At 47.1% G+C, this 12,074-nt stretch overlaps 1 protein-coding gene across 16 annotated transcripts in view; it reads right to left on the reverse strand.

The window, feature by feature from the left end:
• FBRSL1 (fibrosin like 1) overlaps positions 1 to 12,074 on the reverse strand; it is a 497,701-nt gene that overhangs the window by 15,800 nt on the left and 469,827 nt on the right. For 7 of the 16 annotated variants that reach the window (XM_054288699.1, XM_054288697.1, XM_054288692.1 and 4 more), the window contains 5 exons: positions 11,651 to 12,047; positions 9,837 to 10,090; positions 5,325 to 5,560; positions 3,144 to 3,194; positions 2,132 to 2,227 (listed from right to left, as the gene is read on the reverse strand). In XM_054288699.1, the coding sequence (XP_054144674.1) occupies positions 2,132 to 2,227; positions 3,144 to 3,194; positions 5,325 to 5,560; positions 9,837 to 10,090; positions 11,651 to 12,047 (1,034 nt within the window). Of the gene's footprint in view, positions 1 to 2,131; positions 2,228 to 3,143; positions 3,195 to 5,324; positions 5,813 to 9,836; positions 10,091 to 11,650; positions 12,048 to 12,074 lie in introns of all 16 variants that reach the window. The other 9 variants (XM_054288703.1, XM_054288691.1, XM_054288705.1 and 6 more) reach the window with 6 other exon arrangements.

The raw sequence follows: 12,074 nt of genomic DNA on the forward strand, positions 1-12,074 counted from the left end.
TTTACCGTCAGCCTGGATTTATGTGCAGCGGACTCACACGCACAGCTGTAGGCAAATGACATGGGAAGGGGAAAAACAAAACCAAGATCTCTGCTTTGGAAAGCAAGAAGTGCAGGAGTCAGAGTGCTAAAGCCAAATCATCAGGTCTGTAGTGATTATGCAGGCTTTAGCCAAACAGCTTGGGAGGGACAGACCAGGGAAGAATGATGCAGTAAGGATGATTGGAGTGGCTTTGCCTGGAGTTCAGCTCTGCCTCCTCTGGGAAACTGGAAAGTAACGTGCCAAAGCAGCAGATACATTTTTCAACCTCTCCCTCTCTTTTTCAGATGTTAGATTGTATGTAAATACTGCACTGTGCAAAGATCAAATGATGTCAGTGATTAACCACGGCACCAGAGTGACCTTGCACTGCTTAATCTCAAGCTAGCAAGTGTTGGATGTATCTAAAATGAATTAAAAGGTAGTTATAGCAGCACCAGGAACTGCTTAAAAATATAAAGGGTCTGTGCTCACTTTTTCCTTCTCACTATGTAGCTGCTCCTTGCTTAATGGTATTTTACAGAAGATGGAAAGGAGAAGAATGTGCCACTGGTATAGCAGGAGCTCCTCAAGAGCAGGAGGAGCCTTGTGGCAAAACAGCGCTGGTTGCACGTGAGCAAAACTTGGCCAATTCCACCTTATTCCTGCAGCTCCTTTTCTTGGAAAATCAAGTTCCCACCCTGACTACTCAGGGTCTGTAGGGACTCCCTGTCATCCCTTGCAAGGGTAACAACAATTAACACTGGCAGACAAACTCCATCAAGGGATGGCCATGCTCTGTCCCTCTTGCTCCCTCTGCTCCCATGAACTGCTCCTTCTCTAGGCCTGTAGCCACCATGTACAGAACTGCCTCTGAACAAAGCCATTTTAGAGACTTTGCTATTTGTAATGTATCCCAAAAACAAAATAATGTCAAGGATTGGGTGAGACTGACGAAATCCTCTGGCTTCCATTAAAAGCATTAAGTTAAGGGGGCAGGTTGCAGAAGGCCTCATTTGCAGTTGCTAATTACTGACTTCCACTGACATCAGTGAGAGACATTGCTGAGGGAAGCACATCCCTCAGACCTGCCTGTGAGGATATGGAAATCACCTTCCAAATGCAAACAGGAATGGCCTGGCTACAGTGCTGCACCTTCAAGCCTTCCTACACAGTAGCAGAGTTCTATGGAAATGCAGCTCAAGATAAGAAATCTCTAAAATCACAGCATGTGAGGAAGCTGAACATGTCACCTTACAAATGGAGTATGTGCTCCATTTTCAAACAAATGCTATATAGATACAATCCATTATTTATTGTTTGGAGAGATTTAACAGTTTTGGTACATTTAAAAATAGTTAATAAAAAGAACACATCTGTGAGGGGAAAAAAAAGCAGTGCACACCACAGAATTTGCCAAAAAAATGGGAGTTATGATGGCAACATTTCCAAATGCCAATCAGTGCTAGTTGTAATGACATGTTACAGCTGTAGTGCACCTTTCAAACACATTATCTCAAAGAAGCTTGCAGGCATTAATCAACCCCTAAAAAACCCACTGTATAGATGAGGAAGCTGAGGAACAGAAGGTTTAAGCAACTTGCCCAAGGTCAGACAGTGTTGGAGCTGGGAATAAAAATTCAGCTCCTTCAAATTGCTCTACCCATTTCCAGCAGTCTCTCCCTATTGTTCCCACACTTGTGCACTCAAATTCTCATTGTTTTTTCTGGGAATAAACACAGTTTATCTTTAGCAATCTCAGACCATTAGGTTTATAAAATGATTTGGGACTCATCGGTCTATTATGAGCTGTAAATATTTCAATCAAAATAATGCGCTTCACTGTATGCTTCTCCTCCAGTTTCAGCAGACCTCCCCAGTGAGCCACTACATCCTTTCCAAGGAAGGATCTGCAGTGCCAAGAGAAAATTTCTGCTGAAGTGTTGGCTGCTTTGTGCAGAGGATGCTCACAGTTCTGCAGGGTGATCCTTTCCAACCCTGTGCTGCACTTCTGCTATTCAAATCATGTGCTGCAAAATCACCAGAGACAAGACTCTGAACACAGTTTCTCTCCCAGCAAAAGAACAAAGCCTTCAGAAGAAGAAGTTTGTACCTTCGGTTGAAATGCTCCCTGAAGTGACCCAAAGGGACCTGAATGTGGAAGCATGGGTGGCATTCCAGGCATTGCTGGAGGATAGGTTGGAAAGAACTACAAAAGAAAAAGAGATGCTTATGTCACAGGATGACTTGAACAATAATGGAGGTAGGTGCCAAGCCTGGCACATACAAAAATAGTACTGTGCTGAACAAGTGCCACAGTGAAAATACACGATAAATTTGCTTTCAAAATTTTTAAGACCAAAGCCAAAACTTGAAAAATGCACTCATCTGATAAATTTTCTAGATAGTGCTGAACGAGTGTGCCTTTAAAAATTGTGGACTATTGCAGGAAGTACAGAGCATAATTTGGGGTTTATGTTCACTTTCCATTAACTTTGCATTTTTCTGCTGTTGCAAACAAATCGATCCTGTTTTGAAATGTGACCTGCTTTAATTTTTAAAGCAAAAGGAACCACAAGATGCTGCACTGCACTCTAACCACAGGCAACATGCACACCACCTTGTAGTTGTGTAGGCTGGGTGAAATTTTGCTTAGGCCTCTCCTGAGCACACACAGCAGTTTTTACAAGTCCCAAAACATGTAGGTTATTTTTTTTTTTTGTGCTTTGGAGCAGTGGGGAGCACCAGGAAGAAACCACCAGTCTGACTTACTCCTGTGACCTGAGCAAAACCTTGTGAAAGAGCCATGCACTCCGGGCTGCTGCAAAGGTACTGCAGTGACCACTGACTGAGCAATTCCTGCGCATTCCCTGCCATCCCAGGCACAGCCATACAGAGCCGCAGCAGCAAAAATGCAGGAGACAGAGAATTTTAAAAAAAATAAAATAAAATAAAAAAAAAACCACAAAGAAAACTTGGTACCTTAAAAACATAAAAAAATCAAGACGGAAAAAAAGAGCTTTAGAAATGAATGGATCAAAACACTACTCATCAATTGAAATCAAGCAAAAGAAGAGCAAGCAGAACCATTAACAAAGAAACCAAGGAGGAAGGCGAGCACTCACGTTGGAATGTCGAAAGTAAGGGTTGTCTAATTTGGGAGCGTACTTGTCAAACTGGAAAGAAAAGAGAAAAAAAAAAGGGAACAGGTGAGTTTGGTTTTGGCAGGAGCAGACACATCAGGATTTCAACACAGACAATAATCATGGCCCGTGTGTAAGCGTTTAACAGAGCAGAACTGACTGGTTATTCCACACTTGCTCGTGGGGAGATGACTGATTTCCCAGGATAACAGAGGGGAGCCCCCAGGCCACGCTGGGCTCTGCCAGGGCTCACTGCAGACCCTGTCTGAGGCACTGCCTGACCAGGCTCCTGCCCTGGGAGGAGAGCAGTCCTGATAATGCAGCTCAGTGAAACACAGGCAAGTTCAGCTCCAGGCCCACAACTGGGATCTGCTCCTGGATCGCTGAACTAGATCACAGACTAGAGGTAAGAAATATTTTCCATTAGACCCCAGCATCTACTGTGGGGCAGCCAATTGCAATTCCCAGTTTCCTGGGTTCCTGTAAGCACCAAAATTCTTTGGGCAAGGGCTGAATTACTTTAGGTACACAAATCTTGATATATTCACCCTCCCCTGCAAAGGGAGAGTTCCCCAGAGAGAGTTCCCCATTTGCTCCCTAGAGAAAAGGGGACTGCAAACTTTTTCCATTCCAGCATGAGGTTTTAACACCTCCATGTCTGTAGTCTGTGCCCTGTTTGTCTTGTACCATCTTGGAAGAAAACCCAAAGCATACACACATTGCATTTCTGAACAGTATGTACATTCTGCTGGGGAGGAGGGAATGGGAGGGAAGGGAGGGAAGGGAGCTGTAGGACCCCAGGAAAAGCTGCTTATTTGGCAAGTCAGCTGCTGTTTCACGCTCCTCTATGTGCAGGAGGGTAGATTTGTAATTTCATTAATTACAGTTATTACTGGAGCCATGTCCCCTCCAGTGTAAATACCGTAAATTACCAAACACATGCAGCTGTAATTTCAACACTCTTCTCTGGTGTTAGGATTAGCAGGCCTGATCTAGTGGAATATAAGATGTGAGTGAAATATAACAAAAGAGCCTTGCAAGTTGTTTTTGGTCTGAAGGCTGTCATCAGTGGGCATGGGTGGGAGGAGAGGGAGCTGTTCACAACCTTGGGTTTCACAGTTCTTAAATAACACAGGAGACTTCTGAGAAAAGATTCAGGATTGTTTTACATAGACCAAGCAAAGAAGGGAAGGTGTTTACACACAAGTGCACTGAGCAAACACCTGGGGCTGGATTTTGGGTGGATGATATTGGTTTTAATTGTCTTGCTGCTAAGCCGATTACAACCCAATAATGTCATTGAGCAGTCAGCAGTGGGAAAGAAAAGTGGGAAACATTATGCTCCTTGAGTCCTTGGTAGTTCTTCCCAAAGGCTGCTTTTGCTAGCCTTAAACAGGGTTGTTTCTGCATTTTGGACACAGTGTGAAACTGAGAGGGGGAAAAAAGCTCAATCTTGTGCTTTCAATCTCACAAAGTAATTGCCAGAAATGGGGAGAGAGTGCATTTTAAAGTACTGACAAAATCCATTTGTAGCAGATCCCTAACAATTTTGTAACAGCTGCAGCAAAGTCCCATTGTGTTACAAGCAAATTCAATGACCAAATGCTTATTACACGGCCAGAAGGATCTCTCCCAGCAGAACCAGGCACACACAAATTAGTGCTTGTTGATGTAATCAAGTAATAAAATGCCTAAATCAATACAGATCAGGTATTAGGAGGAAGAGGGACAGAGCTGGTATCAGATGAGGTGCTGCACTGTGGTGAGAGCTCTGGGTAAGCCAGCACGGTCTGCCCTACACCCAGCAATTGTGGAGACAGTGTTTGGGGCTGGAAGCCACCCATCCTGGCTGGTGTCACCTTTTGATGTGTCAAGCCAGCTGGCTCTGGGAAAGGGGGAATAGAAATACACAGCAGGACACACAAAAAGGAAAATAAAGGGATTCTGGACTTGTCTCGTGGGTGCTGTATCTGCTCATGGGTAGCAGCACGGGTGACCAGGAGGTGGTGTGGGGGCTCTGGGTGGAAAGGGGTCCCTTTGGGGGTGCTGGCCTCCAGGTGGGAAGGGCAGGGACAGCACCCCTGGCTGGAATGAAGAGGACTGGGTTTTGTTTGACAAGAGCGGGTTAGGCTTTTTGACCAGAGATGCTCTACTTATCCTCACATTTTGGGCTGGGGTACGCACCATGGGAGGTGCAGAGGGCGGCATGAGCGGCGTCTGGGGCAAGCTGGATGGAAAAGGAGTGAATGTGTGCTGGTGGGTGTGTTGGTGCTGATGCGTGTGTTGGTGCTGGTGAAACTCCGCTCTCAGCAGCGGCACCGGGCCAAGTGAGGCAGCGGCCCGGTCCGAACTCTGAACCAAAAACCGGTTGTTCAGCTCTTGCCTGAGCAGTTCGTGATCTAGAGGAGAGAGAGAGAGAAAAAAAAAAGACACAGAGGCCCGTGGGCCTGTGAGTACCACAAAGACGGAGGAGAAAGAGTCAATATTCACCTGGCATTCCCTGTTTCTGCAGGTCATGCTGTGGTGGTTTTCTACGTGAGGACTCATTGGTGGAGGTAAGAGAGATGCCTGTGACAAAGTACCAATCAGAATCCCCGAATGAGGCTGGCAATACATGATTGGTTGGTTGAATGATATCAACAGGCTGGTATCTAAAGACAAGAGAGAACACCATGAGTCATCACAGCAGAAAACATCATCGGGGCTCGCCCTCGCCCGGCCCGCCCGCCCCCGCGCCCGCCCGGCTCTCCTCCCCGGCACCGCCGAGCCAGGTGTGCTGGGAGCACAGCCCAGAGGGCAGCATCACCTCTGGGGTCACACCTCAGGGATCCAGCATCACCTCTGGGGTCACACCTGAGAGATCCAGCATCACCTCTGGGGTCACAGCCCAGAGACCCGGCCTCACCTCTGGGATCACACCTCAGAGACCCGGCCTCACCTCCGGGAGCACACCCAGAGATCCAGCATCACCTCTGGGGTCACACCTCAGGGATCCAGCCTCACCTCCAGGAGCACATCCCAGAGATCCAGCCTCAGCTCTGGGGTCCAGCCTCACCTCAGGGGATGCCTCCCAGGCTCACAGGAGCGGCACCTTCCTGCACCCCCAAGGTGCTGGGGAGTGCTCTGGAGGCCAAGAGCTCACTCGGAAATGAGCAGCACTGACCTTCATCCTCTGCGTGTGTGACAGTCAGATGCACACACACACATACTGAAAATTGATGTGTGTTATGTTGACATACAGGTACTTCATAGGTAAAATTTTGGTAAGATCTGCAGTGCAGTGAGATAACCATGGGTTTGGGTGGCTGGAAACTGCCTGCTTGGACATCCATCCCTGCGCCATCTCTCCCTTCTCAGCCCCAGGACATGCACGCAGTGACCAGAAACATCCATCCTATAAATCAAGGCCTTCTTTGCAGTAAGCTTTTTTTTTTTTTTGAGATCTTAAATAGGAAGCAGTCCTTTCCTCAATTTGTAACAGGCTGTAATTCTTGTTTATTGCCATTGCCTCCAGGCTTTTCTCCTCCAAGAAAATACAGAGGAGGAATCAGTGGGGAGAGGGACAAACACTGAAGTGGCTCAAGATCTCATCAAGGTTGCAAAGACTGCTGAAACAAAATGTTCCACCATATGATGTGGCCTCTTCTCAGCATCCTCCTCTGGAATAACAACTTGTATTGAATGTGAATGTGGTTCAGGGTAGGGGAAGACACCAGTGCTTTAGAAATAATGTCACCGAAGACAATAAGGACCAATGTCCACTTCTCCAAAATGTCTGCTGGTATAACAATTACATCTATCTGTGGCTTTGCTTAAGAACTTCAAACAGGGATTAGCACCCAACATGTTATATATATTTTTCAAGTGAAGACCAACCTGTGTCCCCAGGTGTGGATGACACACACCCAGTCCTGACTGATCTACTTGCCTCTGAATTTACATGAATCCACTTCTTTCACTGTAACAACCCCTTTAAACTACAGCTCTGAATATAAAGGGGCAAAAGAACACCTGCACTTTAAAGTTGTATTTCATGTTCTGCAGGGATTTCTTTCACTTCAATTTTTTACAGTAACATTAGAAATGTCTAAATCAATCACTTTCTGAAGTGACATGGTTAAGATCTTTAAAAACAGGCACTCTGATGGGGAACTTCAAGGTCTCTACTACCACTTAGAAGCCTACAATTGAAAGTGAGATTTGAAAGCAAATTTTAGGTGCCTAAGTCATTTGCTTTTCAGCAAAGAGCAGGTACTGTGTACTGCTACAATCCATATAATAATTAACACAAAATCAGAAAGTATATATATTTGTGATACTGAAGTCTAAGGCTCTGGAGCAAAAGAGTCTATAATGGGTTCTCCTTGGATTGAGCAAATAAGAAAAAAAACCCATAGGCTGAAAGCACTTAGGTCCAAAACCTAACCTCTTTAGAGAATATGAGCATGATTTCACGTGTCTGTGTGTTTACACTTTTAAATCTGGCATGGCTTAAAGAAACTGAATCCTTCTGTTAGCATCAAGATAATCCACTTTTCTGGAGGGAGAGATAAAAGCAAGTTGGCAGTTGTAAGTGCTCTGATATCCAATTTCTTTAAGAGTCTGGAAGTCAGACTGATAGATTTGCAGCTGGCTCCAGCCCACAGCCCTCTACCACAACTTTGGCCTCCATCAGGAAGAGAAAAGGCCTGGAGATGTTTGGAGAAGCTGAGTGGCACTTGGAGGAGTGGCTGCTTCACAGTAAGGATGGAATTGCAAAGGAATAGCCCAGCTCTGTGAGGTGCTCTGAGCAATGCCTGGATCAGAACTATGTTCTTGTACCTGCCAGTGATGTCAGGTCCAGCCACACAGTAACACAACGAGGAGCAAGGTGCTGAGCAGCCCCTGGGACCTGCCAACACTGTCCTGTGTGCACACAGGAGCTGGGCAAGGCACAAAAAGGTCACTCCTGCTCATGGTGCCCTCACCTTCAGCAGAGGAGAGACACAGACCACTGTTTCCTCTGGGTATCCCACATCAGGGCAGCCCTTGAGCAGACAGCAGAAGCCCAGCAAGGGTTGCTCCTAAGTTACTTTAGGTTTCAAAAGGAATAAATGCCACCAGAAAAGCATTCTTGTCTCACTCTTCAGGGCTGCTCAGCAATATTGTTTGCTTTTAAGGAAGTTTTATGTGAATGACAACAGAAGCTCCTGGCTCTGCAGCACTCTGTATTGATTTTATGATGTGCCATTTTGCAGGCATTTCATATAGTGCAGACAAGAGGCATTTCACTGTCTGCAGGGTTAGACACCCAGACCTTTCCCTCCACTAACTTCGGCTTCTCCTACTTAAATTGCAGGAGAAATCCTTTTAGTAGGAGCAAGACTGTTACTGTTTCCTGGCAAGCTGCTGAATGTGAATAGGTCACTTGATCTTGCATCTCCTGAAGTTAATGGTGAAAACATACTTGCTTTCAGTGACTGCAATATCATGCTTTTAGTGAGAGCCCTGCTATTTCCTTCTGCTATGCTTTCAAAGCCTCCATCACAGTAGTCCTTCGCCTTAAACAGGGGAAGCAATGAATAGGACTCCCACAGCGCTGCCAACATCTTCCCAGCCATGTGGTTGAAATTCTAGATGGTGCCAGGGCTCCTGACAGCTGCCAGCTTTGGCCTATGTGGTCCTGTCTCTGGCAGGGAACCCACAGCACTATCGTGGTTCTCAGAGCTCACTTTGGACCTATTATTACTTTTGTTTTTTTCACTTAGACAAGCAGTAATAAATAATGAGACATTATTTAGCTCCTGGAAGCAAAAAAGGGGGATGGAAGACCATCAGATTTTTCCACAGCAAATCTGTCATTTCCTTATTCCTTTAACTGACTTCATAGGAAACAGAGAGCGTGTTTTTTGCAAAATGCTTGTCCTGTTTAATCCCTGCTGAGTTAGTTGTGGATTCAAATGCCAGATCAAAAGGAGGCCCCAGCAAGTGAAAGTTGCTGGGAAGTCTCCAGCTGCCAGGGTCTCTTCCAGGGACAGCTGTAGGCTAATGGATAAGCTATAAACAGGGCATTTAGGGCAGAAGTGACAATAGAATGGGGGCCAGGGTGAACAAAGGAAACTTTTTAAAAGGATGCAAAGACAGTGAGAGTAGAGCAGCAGAGCTTGTCAGCTGAGCTGTCTCTGACTCAGACTGAAAGGCCACGGAGCCATGGGCACAGAGCAGCAGAGGATCCTGCTCTGCCAGCAGGATGTGCTGCTGGTCGAAGGATCAGGCAGGGGCTTCAGTGACACTCAAGTACTCAGTTAGAACAATTGCAGAAACAGTATTTCAGTATTTTCTCACCAGTTCTAACAGCAGCAGCTTTCTTTGGAGAGGGGAGAGAGAAGGAGAGAATGGCAAACTGTGCATCACTTCTCTGCTACTCTAAAAAATGTCTGATGACTGTGGAATGCCACATTGGATAACTCATGCTCTTTTTTTGAAGCATTTGTTTTGAAGACTTCCTATAGGAAGCGATGTGTCTACAACCTCTCATCTGCTAAAGCACATCAAGGTCCCCCACCTGTTTCAGGAGCACTGTCACAGCTCCAGCACACACTGAGGGCTCTGTGCCAAGGGATTCACTGCCCACCAGCCAGCCCATGTCTCCACACCCTGCAGCGCATGCACGGCCCTGGAGAAGGAGGCACCTACCCGCAGGGTGCCCTGGTATCACGAGGCTGTTGGTGGGTAACGCTGGTGGAGGTGGCAGCGTGGGAGGGGTGGCGAACATGGCCGGATGGTGCTGGTGCTGCGCCTGCGATCTGAGAGAGAAGTGCGAGGTAGCAAGATTAGAGATGGACAGGGGCAGAGCTGGGCCGGAGGAATGGTGTGCCGGGATCTGGGGAGACAGGGACAGGTGCTTCGGGAGGCTGATGCTCGTTGCACTGCTAGCACTGCTGCTCCGGCTGCAGAGAGAGAGACGGGAGGGAGGGGAGACAGACAGACAGACAAAGAGTGTGTTACAATACGGGACTGGAACGGTGCAAGAAATACACTACCAGAAACAACACAACTATGGAACATTGATCTCCCCAGGCTCGTGCTTCTGCTGGTCTTAATGGCAGTGGAGATAGTTAGTGAATCTTAATGAACGTCTCCAGCAGGGCAGAACGGGCCCTGGGCTCTCTGGAGGGACATCTCCTCCAGTGCTGCAATCCTCAGAGCTGTCTCTAAGCACTGATGAGGGCCACAGAGGCAGCTGCATTGTGCACCTTTATGGAGCCTCTGATGACCTTGCAGTGTCCATGTGGATCCTGGTGACCAGAGGACACAGTGACACCAATTCCATTTTCTGCTGCTCTGGGTGTGCAGAGCTGCACAGTGACTGGGACCCGTCTGGATCTGCTGCACATGTGCTGTGCACTTGTAGTCACACAAGCATGCAAATGCACACCATGTTAATAATTTTTCTCAGAGTAATTTGTAATTTACATCTTCTTCTATTATTATTACTCCATTGCAAGTGATCTAAGTTTTGTGGGCTGAAACACACTATCACTGCAGTTATTAGTTGTGTAACTCCCACAATACTGAATATCTGTTGCAAGCTAAATCTCAGAGAGATCCTGAATAGCTTGAAATGTTATTCATCATTTATACTATGGTGGCATTTACAAGGTAAAACAATAGAGCTTAAGTATGCAGGATACTGTGAAATACACATTAATGGCAGCTCTCTGTATTCATATTCTGACCTTTGTGCAGTCAAATATTATGCTTTAAATCAGTTTTCTCATCTTGTTTAAACTAGTCTAGCACTTGCTTGGGAGGCAAGGCATGTTTTCTGTACCAGCAAAAACACTATACAGGTTCCAGTTGACTGACTAAACTCTTTTCTCTAGAAACATTTTATCCATACCATTTTCACCCACCCTCCTTAGTGGATGGAGGCAATTTAAACAGCAGAGCTAAGCCTCCTGCAAGATCTGAACATGTCACATTGAAGCAGATTTTTCAGCCCACACGGGAGCCCTTGTCTCCAGGGACACAGCATTTTCCAGTACAGATCACAGGATATTCTGAGCTGGAAGGGACCCACAAGGATCACAGTCCAAGACAGATATCCCTCTTTTGATGCTGGTGAGCACCATGAGCAATGGAAGTATTTCTGAATATGGAACAAAGGTGTTGCTCAAACTCAAGCCACCTTACATGTCTAAGTCAAGAACTAGCTCAGACAACACTGTGCAAAATTTTACTTGAAACTGGACTGAAAGGAACATGTGCCTTTCTCCAGAAGGTGTGCATTTACCCCCTCAAATTCAAATTGCAAATGCACTGCAATATTCAAATGCACTGATCCACCACAGCTGGAAAAGCCAGGCCTTGAGGTCGAATACCCAAAGCTCAGACCATCTCACCCCAGGTGAGCGCTCACCTTGCCTCCCAGCAATTCCCACCCACTGGAACCAAGCTATGGCCCCGCAGCAGCCTGAGGACGACGTGAGCACCCCTTCCCCTCTAACCTGATGTTGTTGAGTCCGTTGTGGGCCACCTGGTGATGCACTTGGTAGTTGAGGGGCGGGGGGATGTGGCTGGGGGGCTGGCTGCGCAGCTCGGGGATCAGCTGCGGCTGCGACTGCGGCCGGGGCTGCGGCTGCGACTGCGGCCGGGGCTGCGGCTGCGGCGTGAGCCGGGGCGGTGCTGGTGCTGGAATCACTGGCTCCTTCTTCAGCAGCGGGCTCGCTCTGGCACTTGATGTGGGCGCTGAGGAGGTCGAGGTGACGACGGCAGCGACGGGCTGGGGGCTGGGGATGGGCAGGGCGAAGGGCACGTCGGTGCTCAGCTCCCGGCTCCGCTCTAGCCCAGACACCTTTGGGACATTGGCTGCTTTCGCTTCTGGCTTGTCATTCAAGGTGGGACCTTGTGGAGCAACGAGAAAGAGAACAA

The sequence above is a fragment of the Melozone crissalis genome, unplaced genomic scaffold (assembly GCF_028551555.1).
Source record: "Melozone crissalis strain CALT ecotype California unplaced genomic scaffold, PUWL_Pcris_2 ptg000063l_1, whole genome shotgun sequence".
NCBI lineage: Eukaryota > Metazoa > Chordata > Aves > Passeriformes > Passerellidae > Melozone > Melozone crissalis.